The sequence below is a fragment of the Zalophus californianus genome, chromosome 12, assembly GCF_009762305.2.
Source record: "Zalophus californianus isolate mZalCal1 chromosome 12, mZalCal1.pri.v2, whole genome shotgun sequence".
In the NCBI taxonomy this organism is placed as follows: domain Eukaryota; kingdom Metazoa; phylum Chordata; class Mammalia; order Carnivora; family Otariidae; genus Zalophus; species Zalophus californianus.
The window spans coordinates 91,003,433-91,024,312 of NC_045606.1; the positions used below are offsets into that span (position 1 = coordinate 91,003,433).

Below are 20,880 nucleotides of genomic sequence, written 5' to 3' on the forward strand. Positions count from 1 at the left end.
CAAAACAAATAGCTAGCCCTTGACTGCCCTTAAGAAGGAGAACTTCACTCCTGGAGGCCTACAGTGATTGGATTTAGGACCTGTTTTGGGAAAGAGGCCAGTAGGAGAGGAATAATTTGGAAAAGGTAAGGAGGATCAGGTTACCTAGAGTTTGCCCTCCCTCAGGCCATTTTTTCTTCCAGTATCATTCCAACTTTAACCAGGCCTTTTCTGACCCCATCCCTCTTTCCTCAGTGGTCCAGTACCACTTCATTTGTACTTAAAAATGGCACTTCCATACAATTTTTTTACATGTGTGTACAAAAGTTTTGTTTCCCCCACCCCGTTTCTATACTTCAAGCTCCTTAAAATTTGTTTTTTTTTTTTTTTAAGTAGTCTCCGTGCTCAAGATGGGGCTTGAACTCACAACCCCAAGATCAAGAGTCACATGCTCTACTGACTGAGCCCACTTGGCACCCCAAAGTTTGGCCATTTTTTGAGTGAAAAATGTGTGTACCTTCTGATATTAGTCTGTGTGTTTTGGGAGACAGGATGAAAAAATTTTTGAAGGAATTACTTGGACATCAGTACTGAGATTTATTTTTATTTCTCCAATTGATGTATTTATGCAATAAAGACATTTTCAAACAATCTTTATATATTTGTTTCTTGAAGAAAAAAACATTTTTATTTATTTGAAAAGCAACTCGCTGACTTTAAAAATTAATCACCTTTTTCACTGGGGAAATCCTTTAAAAATTTCCGACTTTGCAAGAGAACCTCCACCCTTATTCTTCATGTTCCGTCATTCATCATGGAGAAGAGTAAATTCAGGTGGCAAATCCATGCTGCCCCAGTATCTTTTTCACACAACATTTCTCCATTTATAAAATTCTTCCCTTGTTTGCTCTTCACAGTCTCTACTTCGTCATCCTTTGACCCTCCCACCATATTTACTCTTCCTACAGGACCCCTGTCTTCAGCAGTAAAACGAGAGTTTTCGAAGCAGTTACTTAATTAACCGCTTTGAGCCCACACGGTGGAGCTCCGCCCTATAGGAGGAGCTAACACAGGCGGACCGAATTAGTCGGTCTGTCATTAACAAATAATCCCTTAATCTTTTCAGAGGAGCGAAACACACACAAAGGCCCAATCAGAAGCCGCGGCTCTAGGAGTTCGGTGGGGGGCGGGGCTGGGCAAGCGCCTTCCCACCTCCCAGCCTCCCGCCGCGGCCGTCGGAGCCTCGCGGGCTTGGGCAGGCCCCGCCCTCTGGCCAGGCGCTGCGGCTATTGGGCGGCGCATTCCTTGCCGTCGCCTCAGTTGCTGGGAGAGGGAGGGTGGGGGCGGGGCCTGAGGTGGGCCGGGGGCCCAGGGAGAAAGGCGGGGAGACGAGGGCGGGCTGGGCGGATTCGACGAGCGCCTCGGCGGTTGGCGAAGCGGACGGGGCGCAGCCTTCCCGGTGCGAGGAACGGTTCCCGCTGACAGATCCCCTTCTTCCGGCCGCGCCACCCGGGAGGCGGATCCCCGGGGCCTGAGGAGGCTTCTTCGGCCCGGCCCGCCCTCACTCCCTCCCTCTCCCGCGGGTCACCCAAGCGGCCTGTGAGGAGGAGGAGGAGGAGGTCGTCGGGGGCGGCTGCAGGCGGAGATCGCGCTCCCCCTTTCCCGGCGGCGGCGGCGGCGGCGGCGGGGGCAGGACAATGGAGGTGGCTGTGGAGAAGGCGGCGACGGCGGCCGCGGCGGCTTCGGCGGCGGCCGCCGGGGGGCCCTCGGCGGCGCCAAGCGGAGAGAACGAGGCTGAGAGTCGGCAGGGCCCCGACTCGGAGCGCGGAGGCGAGGCGGCCCGGCTCAACCTGTTGGACACTTGCGCCGTGTGCCACCAGAACATCCAGAGCCGGGCGCCCAAGCTGCTGCCCTGCCTGCACTCCTTCTGCCAGCGCTGCCTACCCGCGCCCCAGCGCTACCTCATGCTGCCGGCGCCCATGCTGGGTTCCGCCGAGACCCCGCCGCCCGTCCCCGCCCCCGGCTCGCCGGTCAGCGGCTCCTCGCCGTTCGCCACCCAAGGTGAGAGCCAGCCGTGGGCGCTGGGGAGCCCGGGGAGGGGCTCGGGGAGGCGAGCGCCCTTGTGCGGCGCGACCCGCTGTCATGTCGCCGCCGCCCGGGGTGCGCGGCGGGGGAGGGGCGAGGAGGAGGGTCTGTGTCGGCGGCAGTGACATGGAGGGCCCGCGCGCTCTGCGGCGTGCCGCGCGCCCCGCGAGCAACTTCCACGGGCGCTGAGGACTTGGCGGCGCCGCTGCTGCTCCTCCTGCTGCTCCGCATTCTCCTCCGGGGTTGGGTGGCCCGTGCGACCCGCACTTTTGAAAACCTCTTTTGGAGCGGGCTGTAGTGTATCTCGGATTCTTGGCCGACTGCGTCTAGTTAACTGCTACCCTCTGCCTCCCCAAAGCTTTGTCCGGGTCCATATGATCCTAATCATCTCGTGTATAACCACGTTATTTGAGCTGGAGGGGGGAAGGGAGGGATGAAGATGAAGTGATGGTGACTTTCTTTGGTGATTGATTACAGATCAGATGCCGTCTGTTTTCTGGCTTGCATGTTTCGGGTTCTTTACCTTAACGAGTCCCCGATTTTTCTCCCTTCTGCTAGGGACAAAGGAACCAAAAGAGACGGTATTTTGTTGTCTTTTCTCCTTCGAAGATTTTATTTTGAAACGGTAAAGGGTAAAGAGAAATAGAACAAAGTGATTTGGGGTGCAGGCTTTTCTTGTATTTTGTGAATGACAGCTGGAAATGTTGAAGTTGCTGTTCTCTTTGTGGTATTTGTTACTGTATAATGATACTTTTGACAGGTAGTTCCCATTGCTAACGTTAACAGGTTTGAAACATTTAAAGTTAGTTAAAGTAAGCACAGTAATTATTCTAGTAGAATGCTTGAGAATTTTAAATTGTAATAGTGCAAATATTGGAGCACATCATTTTTAAAAATAGAAAGTAACTGGGAAAAGGGGGATAATTAATTTTTAATATATACTTCCTTTTAGAGGGTCTAGTTGATTTGAGATAAAATGCTAATTAAATAATTGAGGCTAGGTCAAAAGGTATATGAAATTGATGCTATAAATAGTAGTGTTAGACTCTTCATTTGATTATATGTTACAAACTATCTAGTTGAGGGAGCCAATTTTCCATGGGTCTCTAAGTTTCTGCAGGTCTTGCCAGGGAGGTACTGACTGCCCTTTGTTTCTATTTTTAAAAAGATGTTTGTATAAAGATCAGCCTTGGAAGATAGAGATAGTGTCTTCATCAGAGCAAAGAGCAGGCATGCATATGGTCCAGTATAATGTCTCTACTGGAGTAAAAGGCAGGCATGCTTACTGCCCATGACAAAAGACTGGGGTTCTCTAAGCTTAGGTTTCCTCTTGTGTAACACAACCCACTGCCTGTGCAAGTGTCAGTGGGCCCTTTTCACCTTGCCTGGTGGGAACTGGGGTTCTGGGAACCAGTGCAAAAATGTTGATGCTTTGGCTTATGTTATTGTAACTAATAAACTGCCCCTTGTCTCTCATCCCTGAGTCTTTGTATCTCCTACCATGGTAAGCTAGCTTGCAAGTAGGCTGAAGTCTCAGATCTTTTATACTGTTTTCTCTGATGTGGCCCACCTGTTGGAAATTTAGTACAGGTGAAACTTAAATTTTAGTTCTTAATTTTTAGACACATTTTAAGTTTTCTTTTATTTATGTTTTAATTGGTTAAGCAGGCTAGTGGCCGATTAGGATCTGAATTTTGCATAATCCTAGAATTAAGATTGATCTTGTGCCTGGCCATGACATTTAGACCTGAATGAATGAGAACATGGGTAATAAAAGCTCTGAAACTAGACTCTGAGACAAGTTTTCAATTTCAGATTTCTCAAAATGTTCTGTGCAATTCTAGTCTCTCAATGTATTTTATCTTGGTGTTTGTATTATCAGCACGAGTTCCAAGGAAGCATTTAAATTGGAAGGTAATGTTTTTTGTTTTTATACTAAGACAAAGTCTCTAATAAATGGTACTTTAAATACAGTACAAAAAAAGAGGGTTATTTTCAATAAATTAAAAATAGTGTCTATCCTGAGTCTTATTGACTTGGATATATTCTCCCTTCCTCTCTCCTTGCAAACTTATTTTAATACTAGCTGAAGTAAAACCTGATCCAGTACATTTCATAAATATATAGGGTTCATTTGATCATCTGTACTTCATTCTCCTAATGAACTTGTGGGTACAGTCATCATGGGTTAAACTATAATACCTACAGGAGCTAAGCTAGATATCTGATTTAGGGAACTATGAACTTGGGGGTAAAATAATAGGGAAGGGAGAGGGAGGGCATGGGAGGGGAAGTAAACTCAGCTCCAGCAGGTTGTCATGCAAGAGAGGGGAGGGCCAGTATTGAAGGATATATATATATATATATATTAATGAGAAGTCTGAAGCCCGGATTTTTGTGAGAGCTTTCTTTGTATTAGATATTGGCAAGTAAATAAAAAAATACCCATGCACACAGACCCATTCTATAGGCCAAACAAAACAAGTTTTGTTGAGGCCACAACCATGTTGTAGTTATGCTCTTCCCTTTTAGATTTAGTCAGTGGTTTCCAAATTTTAGCTCTACTAGAGTCACTGGTGTACTTATTAAAAAATTGGATTTCTGGGGGCACCTGGGTGGCTAAGTTGGTTAAGAGTCTCCCTTCAGCTCAGGTCATAATCTCAGGATCCTGGGATCCTAGCCCCCATGGGGCGGGCTCCCTGCTCAGTCGTGAGCCTGCATCTGCTTCTTCCTCTACCCCTCCCTGCTTTTGTGTGCGCGTGCTCTCGCTCTCAAATAAAATCTTTATTTTTTAATTTGTTTTTAAGATTTTATTTACTTGAGGTAGAGTGAGAGCAAGCAAGCGAGAGAGGAGCTTCCCCCCCCCCCCCCCCCGCCCCCATGCAGGGCTCTATCCCAGGACTCTGGGATCATGACCTGAGCCAAAGGCAGATGCTTAACTAACTGAGCCACCCAGGTGCCCCTAAATAAAATCTTTAAAAGAAAAATTAGATTTCTAGGCCTATCCCTCCAGAGAGCCCAACTTGGCATAGTTTTAGAATTCTAGAGTATATTAAGCTCTAGTGTTTCTTTAGTTCAAGCAGTATTATATTCCAAAATAAAGTTGATCATGAAAGGATTCCTTAGGAAATTAAGACCAAAATTCAAGGTATAGAATAACAGTTTTCAACATTATCAGACCTAATTTTTCTGTTAAATAATTTTTGGTGCTTCTTGTTACCCTAAATGAAATTCATAGAAAATAAATCCTAAAATTTTTTTTATGAAAAAGAAATAAAGCTAATTTATAACAACAGAAAGGTATGTGTTATGATTTATAAATGCCCAGACACAATTACATTAGCTCTCAAGACCTCATTGAGAACATGGGTCAAAGCTGTCCTTTTGTAAGGCTGCCAGTTGGAAGGAATGAGGATGAGTGACCACACGCTAAAGTTGGATGACTACCTTAGATGTGACTGTCATTTTCTTAGTGTGCAGTTATATCCAGGAAAGAGGGAAAAGCTTAGAAAACAGATTTTCTTTAGGTACATTATAGGTACCCGAAGTCAGAAGACAAACTGATCTTGGACAAATGTTACAACATTGTGCAATATTTTGTGGTGTTGATGTAGTGTTCAGCAAAAGAGTAGCAAACTCTATTTTTTTCCTCTTTAATTTTATTTAAATTGAATTAGCCAACATATAGTACATCTGTAGTTTCAGATGTAGTGTTCAATAATTTATCTGTTGCGTATAACTCCCAGTGCTCATCACATCACGTGCCCTCCTTAATGCCCATCACCCAATTACCCCATCCCCCAACCCTAAGCTATTTTTAAAAGAATACTGAGCATACTCTTGAAAAGGGTCATGTTATTCGTCCAGGGAGAGTAAAAAATAAGAAACCATCAGTTTTCTTAGACTTCTATACTAACTGGCAGTCTGTAAGATGTAATTGTCAATTCTGGGATCTGATTTCTTTGGGTTCTTGGTAAGAAGTATAAATCACCTTGTGAGTACAAGATATAATGTCAGAGAATTAATACTATTTAAGATTGATCCATATTGCCTACCAGTTTTGTACACAAACAGTTCTATATATAGTATTCACCTGTTAATGGAAACTATACTACTGTTTTCAATTTGGGGCTATTATGAATAAAACTGTTATAAATATTTGTAGACAAGTCATTATGTGGATATGTTTTCATTTCCTTGGGTAAATACTTGGAATTTCTTGTTTGCATCATAAATGTGTATTTACACTGGTGTACTGTTTTGCATTCCCTCCAGCAACGTATGAGAGTTCCAGTTGGTTCACATCCTCGCCAATTTGGGTGTTAGTATTTAATTTTAGTCATTCTAGTATGTGCAAAGGGGAGTCTCATGGCTTTAATTTTCATTTCCCCGATGAATAATGATGAGCATCTTTTCCTGTGCTTATTAGCTATTACAGCTTTTTGGTAAAATTTCAGTTTATCTTTTGTAGATTTTTAAAATTAGGTAATGGGTTACATTACTGAAAAGTAAATATTCTTTATATACATTCTGTATCCTGGTCCTCTGTTAAATACGTGTATTACACATATTTACTTCTGTACCTTGCCTGTTCATTTTCTTAATGGTGTCTTTTGAAGAGCTGAAGTTTTAAATTTTGATTAAGTCTGATTTGTCAATTTTTTTCTATTTTTTTCTTAAATTTTTAAAAGATTTTTATTTGACAGAGAGAGAGAGCAAGAGAGAGAACATAAGCAGGGGAGTGGGAGAGGGAGAAGCAGGCTTCCCGCTGAGCAGGGAGCCCTATAGAGGGGCTCAATCCCAGGGTGCTGGGATCATGGCCTGAGTCAAAGGCAGATGCTTAACGACTGAGCCACCCAGGTGCCCCTTTTTTCATTTATAGTTAGTAATTTTTGTGTTCTATCTAACAATTCTTTGCCTACCGTAAGTTTACTAAGATTTTGTACTTGCAGTATTTTTATAGTTTTGGTTTTTATATTTAGATGTGTCATCTATTTTGAGCAATTTTTGTATTAGGTATAAGGGTTGAGATTCATGTTTTTAACCATATGTTAAAGTATCATTTATTGAAAAGGGTACTTTTCCCATTACATCACTTTGGCATTTTTGTAAAAAATCAGTTGAACATACAGGTATGATCCTATTGCTATACACTTTTCTGTTCTTTTGAGCTATCCATTCAGTAATAAGTGTTTGGGGTTTTGTTTTGTTTTTTTATTGCTGTAGCTTTTTTTTTTTTTTTTTAAGATTTTATTTACTTATGTGAGAGTGCCAGAGAGTGCGGAAGCATGAGCAGGGGGAGGGTCAGAGGAAGAGGGAGAAGCCCAAGCAGACTCCCGGCTGGGCAGGGAGCCTGATGTGGGACTCCATCCCAGGTCCCTGGGATCATGACCTGAGCCGAAATCAGACGCTTAACCGACTGAGCCACCCAGGTGCCCCTATTGCTATAGCTTTTAAAGCAAATTTTCAATTGGACAGTTTTGTTCTTTTTCAAAATTGTTTTGCTCTTTGAAGTAATTTACATTTCTTCATAAATTTTAGAATCCACTTGTTAATTTCTACACAAAAGCCTGCTATGATTTTGATTAGAATTGCATTAAATCCAGATACCACTCGGGAGAATGATCTAACAATATTGACTATCCCTATCTATAAACATGTTTTATCTCCTATTTAGATCTTTAATTTCTCTCAGCACTATTTTATCATAGTAGTCTTGCACAATATTTGTGAAGTTTATTCCAAAATATTTTATGATAATGTTTAATGATACTGGTGTTTTTAAAAAATATCATTTCCAATTGTTGCTAGCTAAAATACAATTGGCTTTTGTATATTGATTGTATCCCATTATCTTGCTAAATTCAATGATTAAATCTCAATAGTTTTTTTGTCTTAAGATTTTCTTCGGAGACTATCCTGTTGCTCACAGGTAGATAGTTGTACTTCTTTCTTTCAATTCCTAATTTCTGTCATTTTCTTCCCTTACTGCACTAGGTAGGACCTCCAGTACAGTATTGAATAGAAGTTTAATTTCACTATTAAATGAGAGATGACATCCTTGCCTTATTCCTGATCTTAGGAGGATAACGTTAGTTGTTCACCATTAATATGTTAGATCTACTAGCTGTTTACAGATGCCCATTATCACAATTAAGAAGATCTCTTCTATTCGTAGTGTGCTGAGGATTTTGTGTTAGATGATGAATTTTGTCAAATGCATTTTCTGCATCTGTTAAAGTGATCATCTGGGTTTTCTCTTTTTTTCTGTTGATGTTGTGAATTATGTTGATTTTCAGATGTTAAACCTATCTTGCATTATTGGGATATATTCTACTTGGTCACCATGTTTGTGTACTTGTGGATTTGATTTGCTAATATTTTAGCGACTTTTTTATGTTCATGAGGAATATTGGTGATAGAGTTTCCTTGTATCTTTATCTGATTTTGGCATCAAGATAATAACTGTCCTCAAAATGAGTAAAGTGTTCCATCTCTAATTTTCTGAAAGAGGTTTTTTTAAGTTAGTATTAATTTTTTAAATATTTGACAATCCATCTGGGTTTGGAGTTTTCATTATGAGAAGGTTTTTGATTAGGAATTCAGTGTCTTTACTTGAAACAGGGCTCTTCAGATTTTATATTTCTTCATGAATCCATTTTGATAAGTTGAAAATTTTCTGTTTCATACAATTGGTGCATTTTTAACATATATTCTACATACTCCCTTTCCCTTTTAATGTTTTCAAGGCCTGAACAATGTCCCGGACCTCTTTTGTTTCTGCTTGTAGTGTTTGCTCTTTTCTCTTGTTTGCTATTCTTAAGGACTTATCTACTAACTTTTGGCTTTGTTAATTTTATTTATTGTTTATCTCTGCTTTAAAGGTATAATTTTCTCTCAGCATGTGTTGGCCACCTCAAACAAATTTTGTGTTTTTATTAATGTTCTATTAAAATATTTTAAAATTTTTCCTGTGATTCTTCTGTGACTGATGGGTTGCTTAGAAATGTGTTAATTTAAAGGTATATGGGGATTTTCTGTATAGCTTATTCCATTGTAGTAAGAAAAAAAGTACTCTGTAAGACTTAAATCTTTAGAAGTTATTGAGACATTTGATGTCCTTATAACATATTGTTTATCTTGGTGAAGGTTCTATGTATATTTGAAAAAAATTTAAATTCTATCCACAGTTGTTTGGTGTAGTGTTCTATAAATGTCAGTTAGGTCAAGTTGGTTGATAGTGTTGTAAAAATCTTTGTTTTGGTTTGGTTTTCTTTCTTTTTTTTTTTTTTTTTGTCTACTTCTCTCAGTTACAGAGAGAAGAATGTTAAAATCTCATGATTGTTGACCTTTTTATTCCTTTAATCCTGGTTAGTTTTTGCTGCAGATATTTTGAAGCTTTGTCTTATTGATTAGTTGCCTGCCCTTTTTAACACCATGAAATGTTCTTTATCTCTCGTACTACTTTTTCAAGAAGTCTGCGTTGTCTTAGGTTAATACAACTACACCAGTTTTCTTACCTCTGTTTGAATGGTATATTTTTCCATTCTTTTGCTTTTAACCTTTCTATTTAAAGTAGGTCTCTTGCAGATAGTGAATAGTTGTGTCTTGCTTTGTTATCCAACCTGTAAATTTTGCTTTTATTCTTTAATCCATTTACATTTTAAGTAATTATTAGTATGGTCAAGCTTAAGTCTACTTTTTAAAAATTTGTTTTCTCTTTGTTCCTGCTGGGCCTCTAGTATCTTTGCTTTTCTCAATCCCTTAGCTACTGTTCTCTGGTAAGCGTCCCAAAGTCTTGCTGTGCACATGCATGGTAGCCTTCAGCCAAGGACTTTGAGAAACCCTAGAGAGACTACTGGCACCCTCACTCTTTGCAGCTCTCTTCTCTCTAGGGTTTAATTTGTTTCAAGCCCCAAATTTTCCTCTGGCCTTTTAAGCTATGTTCTGCTTAGGCTCTAGCTCCCCACATTGTGGCTGGGAAATAGACTCCAGGCAGAGAATCAAGATATGTTAGGGGTTCACCTCCTGAATTCCCCTTTCCAGGGATCAGAGTCCTCATTGCCTATTTTCCAGTGCCTGAAGACAGTTGCCTTGTATATTCTTCCCAGTTACATACAGTTGTTCATGGCAGGCAAACTTGTCTTGGTACTGGTTACTCTGTCCTGGTGGAGAGTTGATGTCAAAATACCATTTTTAAATTGCATTGCACCTTTTAAATACACTCACATGTGGGTAATTTGGTTCTTAGATCTCTAGATTTTTATCTTTTTAATTTTCCTTAGAGATCTCACCAAGTTAAACTCTCATCCTAGATGCATGAGCCCTACATTTCTTCCTATAACCTTGACCCCTTTCTCAAATTTACTTCTGCATTTTCAAGTACGTACTAGACCAGTAGTCTCCAGAATGGGATGTGTGTCACGCATTATGAGGTAACATAATTGAGTTGAGGGAAAACATTAGAACTTAAGTTAAGCGTTAAAGTACTTGATAAGTAGAATGTCATGGTCACATGAAAAAGCATGTCAAATGGCTACATTTCACATATGGCATACAAAGTATTCTAAGGAGGAGGAATGAGGGCTGCTGCAAGTCCTAAAGGTAACTTTGTATGAATTAGGAATATATGTCCTTTTGACATATGTAGCACCAAGGACTACATGGCATAGGAAGTGGAATGCATATTAATCTCCATTTGCCCTCTTAAATTAAGTAGTCCCTTGGGCTGTACAGCCGATCAAACTGTACACAGCTGCCCTGGAGGTAATAGGATTTCTATACTGCAGACCCACTCCACCCCTACACACTCCACACACACAAACACACACACATATTGTAATACAATTTACATGTTCTTTGATAAGTCGGCTTATGGATTGTAGCCTCTGTTTTTAACTAAAATGACTGTCAAAAATTGAAGATCATGGTAGGCCATTATCAGGACCCTGACATAAAACCCTGTAATCTCAGTTCCTAGGGAATTCCCATATGGAGGCCGCTCACAAAAGCCCCTCAGTTCAGCAGCCTGGAGAGTCCCTAAGTTGTAGGATGTAGGGCACATGTGTAATGGCCATAAAAAGTGATCCCCAACTCCAATTAATAGCATAGGGGGTTCATTTAAGTCTGTCATCAAGGTTGGATGCTGATAACTTGTCTCCTCCCCAGTTTAGGAAAATACAGAAGGCTCCTTGGGGCTTCCCATATTTGATGATTTCTTTAGTGTTACATAGAGGAATAGATACTTGTCATTTCCTGGAACCTGAATATGCAATCAGTGATGGATTAGCCAGCAAGGAGATCTGTATTCTATAGAAAGCTGTTTTTGTTGCTGCTCCATTTTGTTTCTCGTTTTATCAGGTGTATGGAGTTGATGGGAATCGTGATTTTCCACCAGCCCTAAATTATTTGAACATTTGAAATCTCATTTTCAGCTATGATAAAGATAATACTAATTTGTAAGCATAACAGCTTTAGAGTGGCAGAATTGATATTTTATAGGCTCATTATCAGTCTTGTGAGGTTAACATAAGTGATTTTCTAGCCAAATCTAATAATTGGGCCTAAAAGTTTCAGAATCACTGAGAAGACTCTTTGAAATTGATTGACATCCTCTGTATTAATGATGAACTATGCCTTAAATGTATAATACATCTTGGACCGTTAGAGAATAGTGGTATGAAGCTCCATGATTAGCGAGACATTTAAAAATATTTTACCCTGATTTTATTCTTTCAAAATGTCTTGTTTGTGTGATTTATTATATACAGGATATACCAGTTCCATAGTATATATACATAATAAATATATAGGTGCATGTTCAAATACTTGTGTTTAAAACAACATGTGAACATAACTATCAGCTGAATTGCCTCAGTGTTTTTCTCTGTTTATCTCATCTTTAAAAATGGTTTTCAAATCCTCTTCTAAGTTTTAAAAATACAGGACTCCTCAAGGAACTTTGTTCTGATTTTTTCTAAAATACGTAGTCCATAGATACTCTTGCCGTGATACAATACATTTAAAAGAAAACTGTCATATATAGTAACTGGGAATCATAACTACCAGGTCTTTATTTTACCTCGATTATGAGAATAGTCTTTCTGGGATCTCTTGACTGTGTATTCAGCATTAAGGTTGACCAGGAGGAGAGCCTCTCGCACATGACATTCTTAGTATCTGTCTCTTTGTACTGGTGCATGTTGATTTATGTTTCTTCTGGCCCTCATCAATCTTCTATACTTGACTTGTGTGTCATGTGCCTTAACTTGCTTTTACTAATTTTCTCAGCTCACTTTCCCACCTATTTTTTGGTATTAAGGTTTCCTCCCACTTCTCTGACCCTTCATTTTTGGTCTCCTGTTGTCCTCTGTTCCTTTCCCTTCTCTGGAGATTAGAGTGAGGAGATCACCTAGGACAAGACTTTAGGAATTCAGATATGTAATGGATATATGGGATGGAAACCTAGAAAGGAGATTGAGAAGAGGTACGAGAAAACCAGGAAAATGTAGAGTCATGGAAGCCAAGGAAGGAAAGAATTAACAAAGGCAGTGGTGTTTCACAGTGTGTTGTTATTGCAGGGTCAAATAAGAGAGGCCAAAAACATTTTTAGTGTTAGAAACATGGCAGTTGTGCAAAAGCATATTTTGGTGGAGACGTAGAAGGGGAAACCCTACAGGGGTAGGTTTTACAATGGGTGGGAAGTTAAGACAACTCTGTGGAGAAGTTAAAAGGGATAGGCAATACTTGGGGAGAAAAATGGAGTTAAGGAGCGTTTCTTGTTTATTGCCTTTTTGTAAATAGGAAAGGCTTAAGCATGTATATATGTAAGTGGAAGAGTTCAATCAAGTTAGCTATCGCATATACCAAAGAAGGGATTTGTAAGTGAGTGTGTGAGGGTTCTGAGAAGGCAGGATAGGATTGATCCAAGGCATAGGTGGAGAGATTGGTGACTTTGGATAGGAGAGACATTTTGTTATGAAAAGGAGAGAAGGCAAGAATAGGTGTATGGATAGAAGATTTTTCTGTGTGTGTTCAGAGTGGATTGCATTTTCCAGTAAAATGTAGCATGATTGCAGGTCTTGTTGAGGCCCACTTGCTGCTAGAGATCATACATTGTAGTGATACCTGTCTGCCTTATAATGCTACCCAGCACTTCTCTGAAGAAACAGAGTATTTTAGGCAGTGCTATTCAAAGTGTGGTCCACAAACTGCTTATAGGGTTTGAAATGAGACCGTTTGCCACCAGAAAGTATGAGGGAGCTGCGGCAGCCTAGTTCCTGAGATTCTTAGAAATATTCAGTGAAAGAAAAGAGCCCCACACTGAGAAGAAACTGCTGCAAATAAACAAGATTTGATGAGAGTAGGAATTTAGGGGCAAAGAAGAGAAAATGATACATGTGGCAGGGGGGCACTGGAGGAGGCAGATCTCACAAAGTCTTAGGGAAGTGCTTATAAAGTACCATAGGTTTGAATATTTGTGATAACAACGTAAGAGGAAACCTTAGAACTCTGAATCTAGGAAAGCTATCTTAGTCTGTTTACAAATCCTAGATAGGAAACTTAAAAGTATAGGAAAACCCATTCTATAATGTGATTTGTAGAAAGTACTGTAATTTTATACTACTGAAAGATAGTATTAGAAAAAAGATGACAACAGTCCTCTGAATAACAAATCTAAAGAAATGAAGATAGCAGTATACTTTGGTCTTAAAGCAGAGATATAATGAAACCTATTACTACAAAATGAGCTGAGAAAATTAAATAATATGTTATGAAAAAACAGTATAGAAATGTTTAGAAATGAGCTCCTACGCCATAGGAGATCATGAAAAGAAAAACTGACAGACTTAAGGAATGAATTAGAAATTTTTCAGAAATGAAGATGAACCAGAAAGTTCTTGAATGAGGAGACTCTCTAGAAAGTACCGTAAAAGAAATGATGGAAAAGAACAAGTGAAAACAAATCAAGTAAAGAGATAAAAGAAATTCATAAAGTGAAAAGAAGATGTGATATGCAGATGCACATAAATATATGGACATTAATAATAGTACCTGGAGACTATTTGAAAAAAGAAACAGGAAAAAAAGAATGTTGTTTAAAGAAAGATGAACATCTGTATTATAAGGGTTCACCATGTGCCTAGAAGACTTGAAACAGCCACCACTGAAACATGTTCCAGGGCTTTAAAAGAAAAAAAATAATACTTTGGGCATCTACACACAAAGACTGGATCAGTTAGGTGGAAAGAATGCCAGATTATCATTAGACTCTCCAACATTGGTACTTGAATCTGGAAGACTGGGGGGTAAAGATTTTTAAGATTTTTACAGAAAAAAAAAAAAAGTGAATTGAGGCACTTACCCAGCCAACTGATGTTTAAGCATAAAGACCACATGTAAGAACTTTGAAAGTACTGTTCCTATGAGCCCTTCCTAAGGATTCTAGATTTTGCTGCATTTTCTTTATTTCTCAAGTCAGTATACTTAGTGTTATTTTTTCTGATTTATATGGGAGTAGGTTGTAGACGTGACACTTGAGCCCCAAATATGTCAATGTGTCTCTGAAGTATAGATTCTCTTTTTTAGAAGGTTGTTTTCTTTCAGATTTACTGAGATAAGGGTAACATACAGTAAGCAGCACATATTTAAAATGTACAAGTTGATGAGTTTTGATATATGCAAGGATAATCCTCTATAACCACAGTATAATTACCAAATTCAGGATATTTGACATTAATACAATGCTATTATCTAATACATAGTCTATATTCAGATTTTGCCAGTTGTCACAGTAGTGTCCTTCACAGCAGCTTTTCCCCCTTTGGTGGTGGGGAAATCAGGACACAGATTGCTCGCATGTACCATAGGATAGATTTGTGGATAAGTTCCAGAGGGTGAATTTCCAGCAGATCCCACGGATGCAGAACCAGAGTGTGAGCAATGGGTGTTATCTTTTCTAACAGGATCTGATATCAGGTCTGAACTTGGGCACTCTGTCCCCGCCTGAGGGGTAGTGGCTGTTAGGTGTCATAATTGTCGTATCTCCTGGTATATTCTTGAGTATTGTCTCAGCTTCTTACTAGCCATCCTTGTTATCCCAGTTCCTTGATGTCGTTAATAATTATTTATGTCAAACGTTGTTTTTTCAAACTTAATGTTTCATTTCTCTCCTTATTGTACCTAGCCTGGTGCATCGTTGTTGGCAAATGTAATGTGTCCTCTTAGGTGCTTCACTTTAGGAAACCATGATATCATTCTGTCCCATTGTTGTTGGGTGTTTGGCTTTGATCACTGGTTTGAACAGCCAGATTTCTCCACTTTACAGATATCTTTTTTTCCCCCCTTTATAATTAATAAGTAACCTTCTGTGAGATACTTTGGGGTCTGTGTGAGTGTTCTATTCCCAGAAACCGTAGATAGCATCCACTGTTGATTCTTCCCCTCATCATTTATTATAGTGATGTTGCAAAATGGTGAATTTTCTGTCACTCTCTTCTTATTGATATTCTACTGTATGGATGAGAGTTTCCTTTTCCATTTATTTATTGTGGGCTTGTTAAATTTTTTTATATAATATGTTATAAACCATTCCTTTCATTATTTATTTTGATAACCACATTGTTCCAGTTTGGGCAGTAGAAACCCCTTCAAGTTGAAATCTTGTCCTTTGACATGCCCCTGTTGACTTTAGAGTACGTCTTACCTTGCTGGCAAACCAAGGAGTTTCTAGGTTCACCTTGTGCTTTTCCGTACCAGCCTTGGTTGTTTCTCCAGGGAGCCCCAATTCCTTAGTGAAGTCCAATTTATCTTTTATGAATTTTTCTTTTGTTTGGTATCTAAGAAATCATTACCTAACATAAATGTTTTCCCCTTGAAGTTTCATAGTTTTAAGTTTTATGTTTAGATCTATGATCCATTTTGAGTTAATTTTATATGAGATATGAAGTATGGATCCAAGTTCATTTTACATGTATTTAATTTTTTCACCACTGCTGTTGAAAAAACCATCCTTTCTCCTACTGCATTGCCTTTGTCAATTATCATTTGTCCATGTACATCTGGGTTTATTTTTGGGCTTTCTGTTCTGTGGATCAGTTTGTTTTTACCACCAATACCATGCTGTTGAGTCTTTATATTAATGCCGAGAGATCTTTTAGCAGGAAAACAATAGGCAAGATGGTCTGCAGGGAATTCTTTTTTTTTTTTTTTTTTTTTTTCATTTTTTTAAATTAAGTTTTTTATATTAATTCCAGTATAGTTAACATACCGTGTTATATTAGTTTCAAGTGTACAGTATGGTGATTCAACATTTCTGTACGTTACTCAGTGTTCCTCATGATAAGTATACTCTTTAATCTCTATCACCTGTTCCACCCATTCCCCAACCACCTCCCTTCTGGTAACCATCAGTTTGTTCTCTATAGTTGAGAGTCTGTTTTTTGGTTTGTCTTTTTTTTTTTTCTTTGTTCATTTGTTTTCTTAAATTTCACATATGAGTGAAATCATATGGTATTTGTCTTCCTCTGACTAACTTCTTTCACTTAGCATTATGCCCTCCAGATTCATCCATGTTATTGCAAATGGCAAAGATTTCATTCTTTTTTACGGCTGAGTAATTTCCCATTGTGTGTGTGTGTGTGTGTGTGTGTGTGTGTGTGTGTATGTACCTTTTCTTTATCCATTCATCCATTGGTGGACACTTGGGCTGCTTCTGTAATTTGGCTATTGTAAATAATGCCGCAGTAAACATAGAGTTCCATATATCTTTTTGAATTAGTGTTTTTATATTGTTTGGTTAAAAATCCAGTAGTAGAATTATCGGATCACAGGGTAATTCTGTTTTTAAATTTTCAAAGAAACTCCATGCTGTGTTCCACAGTGGCTGTACCAATTTGCATTCCCACCAACAGATGTTCCTTTTTCTCTACATCTTTGCCAACACTTGTGTTTTTGATTTTAACCATTCTAACAGGTGTGAAGTGATACTTTATTGCGCTTTTGATTTGCATTTCCCCGATGATGGTGATGTTGAGCACCTTTTCATGTGTCTTTTGGTAATCTGCATGTCTTCTGTAGAGAAATGTCTGTTCATCTCTTCTGCCTATTTTTTAATTTTTTTTTTTTTTTAGTATTGAGTTTTAGAAGTTCTATTATTTTGGATACTAACCCTCTATCAGGTATGTTGTTTACAAATATCTTCTCCCATTCTGTATGTTGCCTTTCAGTTTTGCTGATTGTTTGCTGTGTGGAAGCTTTTTATTTTGATGTAGTCCCAATAATTTATTTTTGCTTTTGTTTTCATTGCCTCAGCAGACATAGCTAAGAAAAATGTTGCTATGATTGATGTCAGAGAAATTACTGCCTGTGCTCTCTTCTAGGATTTTTATGGTTTCAGTCTCACATTTAGGTCTTTAATCCATTTTGACTTTATTTTTGTGTATGGTTTAAAAAGCGGGCTGGTTTCATTCTTTTGCATGTAGCTGCCTAGTTTTCCCAACACCATTTGTTGAAGAGACAGTCTTTTTGCCACTGGATATTCTTTCTTGCTTTGTTGAAGATTAATTAACCATATAGTTGTGGGATTGTTTCTGGGTTTTCTATTCTGTTCCATTGATCTGTGTGTCTATTTTGTGCCAGTACCATACTTTTATGATTACTACAGCTTTGTAATATAACTTAAAGTCTGGAATTGTGATACCTCCAGTTTTGCTTTTCATTTTCAAGATTGCTTTGGCTATTTGGGGTCTTTTTGGTTCCATGCAGATTTTAGAATTTCTTGTTCTAGCTCTGTGAAAAATACTGGTATTTTTGGTATTTTGATAGGGATTGCATTAAATCTGTAGATTGCTTTTGGTAGTGTAGACATTTAACAGTAATTGTTCTTCCAACCCATGAGCACAGAATGCCTTTCCATTTCTTTGTGTCATCTTTGATTTCTTTCATCAGTGTTTTGTAGTTTTGAGTTCAAGTGTTTCACCTCTTCGGTTAAGTTTATTCCTAGTTATTGTTTTTGGTGCAATTGTAAATGGGATTGTTTTCTTAATTTCACTCTCTCTGTTGTTTCATCATTACTGTATAAAAATGCAACAAATTTCTGTACATTGATTTTGTATCCTATGACCTTAATGAATTCAGTTCTGGTAGTTTTTTGGTAGAATCTTTAGGGATTTCTATATTTAGTATCATGTCATCTGCAAATAGTGAAAGTTTGACTTCTTCCTCACCAATTTGGATGCCTTTCATTTCTTTTTATTGTCTGACTGCCGTGGCTAGGACTTCCAGTACTTTGTTGAATAAAAATGGTAAGAGTGGACATCATTGTTTTGTTCCTGACCTTAGGGGAAAAGCTTTCAGTTTTTCCCCATTGAGTATGATGTTGCCTATCAGTTTTTCATTTAAGGCCTTTTATTATGTTGAGGTTATGTTCCCTCTAGACCTAGTTCGTTCAGGGTTTTTTTATGGAGACTGGATGTTATACATTGTCATGTGCTTTTTCTGAATCTGTTGAAATGATCATATGGTTTTTATCCTTTCTCTTAGTGATGTGATGTATCACATTGATTGAACCATGCTTGCATCCTGGGAATAAGTCCCACTTGATTGAGATGAATGATTTAAGTATTGTTGGATTCAGTGTGCTAATATTTTGTTGAGCATTTTTGCATCTAGTTCATCAGAGATACTGGCCTGTAGTTCTCTTTTATTTTGTGGTATCTTTTTTTTTTTTTTAAGATTTTATTTATTTATTTGAGAGTGAGAGAGCATGAGAGGGGGGAGGGTCAGAGGGAGAAGCAGAAGCAGATTCCCTGCTGAGCAGGGAGCCCAATGTGGGACTCCATCCTGGGACTCCAGGATCATGACCTCAGTTGCTTAACCAACTGAGCCACCCAGGTGCACTATTTTGTGGTATCTTATCTGGTTTTACTTTCAGGATAATGTTGGCCTCATAGAATGAATTTGAAAGCTTTCTTCCTCTTCTATTTTTTGGAATAGTTTGAGAAGAATAGGTGTTAACTCCTTAAATGATTGGTAGAATTCACCTATGAAGCCGCTTGCTCCTGGACTTTTGTTTGTTCAGAGTTTTTTTGATTACTGAGTCAATTTCATTGCCAGTTATTAGTCTGTTCATTTTCTTTTTCTTCTTATTTCATTTTTGGTAATTTCTGTATCTAGGAATTGATCCATTCCTTCCAGGTTGTCCAATTTGTTGGCATATAATTTCTCGTAATATTCCCTTATAATTGCATTTCTGTGATGTTGGTTGTTATTTCTCCCCTCTCATTTGTGATTTTATTTATTTGGGTCCTTTCTCTTTTTGATAAGTCTGGCTAGAGGTTGATTGATTTTACTAATTTTTTCAAAGAACCATGATTGTTTATTTTCTGTTTAGATGTCCTGTCCATTGATGTAAGTGAGATGTTAAAGTCCTCTACTATGATTGTATTATTATCAATGACTTCCTTTATGTTTGTTATTGTTTTATATATTTGGGTGCTTCAGTGTTGGATGCATAAATATTTGCAATTGTTATATCTTCTTGTTGGAATATTCCCTTTATTATTACATAGTGCTCTTCTTTGTCTCTTGTTACAGTCTTTGTTTTAAAGTCTAGTTTGTCCGATATAAGTATTGCTGCTTTGGCCTTCTTTTGACATCCATTTGCATGATAAATGTTTCTACATCTCCTCACTTTCAATCTGCAGGTCTTTACGTCTTTACGTCTTTACGTCTAAAATGAGTCTCTCGTAGGCAGCATATAGATGGTTTGTTTTTTTCTTTTTAATCCATTCTGTCACCCTCTGTCTTTTTTTTTAAGATTTATTTCTTTATTTTTGGGGGGAGCACGTGGGGGGATGGAGCAGAGGAAGAGGGAGAGAGGAGCTCAAGGAGACCGCAATGCTAAGCATGGAGCCTGACACGGGGCTCGATCTCACGACCCATGAGATCATGAACTGAGGCAAAACCAAGATTCAAACACTTCACCAGCCAACTGTGCCACCAAGGTGTCCCACCCTATGCCTTTTGATTAGAGTGTTTACTCCATGTACATTCAAAGTAATTATTGATAGTGTGCATTTAGTGCCATTTTATTACTTGTTTTGTGGCTGTTTCTGGAGATTTTCTCGGATTCTTTCTTGTCTTTCTCTCTTGTGTTGCTGATTTTCTTTAGTGATATATTTGGAGTTCTTTCTCTTTATTCTTTGCATGTTTATTAGTGGTTTTTAATATGGGGTGCCATTAGGTTTGTGTATATAGCGTCTTCTGCACACAGCAGTGTGTATTAAGTTGATGATCGTTCAAGTTTGAACCCACTATTCTCTCCTCCCCAACGTTTTAGGGATATGTTTTTATATTTTATGTCCTTTTTTTGGGTGAGTTCCTTGACTGATTTTTACAGAAATATTCAGTGCTACTGGTTTTGTGTTTCCTGCCTTTATGCTGTCACTTTTGGTCTTTCCTTTCCACTGGAAGAGTCCCCTTCAATTATTTCTTGCAGTGCTGGTTTAGTGGTCACGAACTCCTTTAATTTTGGTTTGTCTGGGAAACTCTTTCTCTCTCCTTCTATTCTGAATGATAGCCTTGCTGGATAGAGAGTATTCTTGGCTGCAGATTTTTCCCACTCAGCACTTTGTATATATCATGCCACGCCCTTCAGGCTTGCCAAGTTTCTGTTGAGAAATCTCCAGCTAGCCTTATGGGCTTTCCCTTATAAGTTAAGGGCTTCTTTTGTCTTGCTGCTTTTGAGAATTTTTTTCTTTGTCACTGTATTTTAGCAATTTCAGTTACAGTATGTCTTGGTGTTGGCCTGCTGTT

The 20,880-nt window shown here is 38.6% G+C and overlaps 1 protein-coding gene across 2 annotated transcripts in view; it reads left to right on the forward strand.

Annotated features, from left to right (window-relative positions):
• The first annotated feature begins 1,293 nt into the window (after positions 1–1,293).
• The window catches only part of TRIM24 (tripartite motif containing 24), a 120,626-nt gene continuing 101,039 nt past the window's right edge, over positions 1,294–20,880 (forward strand). The window contains exon 1 of one of the 2 annotated variants that reach the window (XM_027573826.2): positions 1,294–2,040. In XM_027573826.2, coding sequence (XP_027429627.1) covers positions 1,677–2,040 — 364 coding nt within the window. In that variant the 5' untranslated portion in view covers positions 1,294–1,676. The remainder of the gene's footprint in view (positions 2,041–20,880) is intronic. The other variant, XM_027573825.2, reaches the window with a different exon arrangement.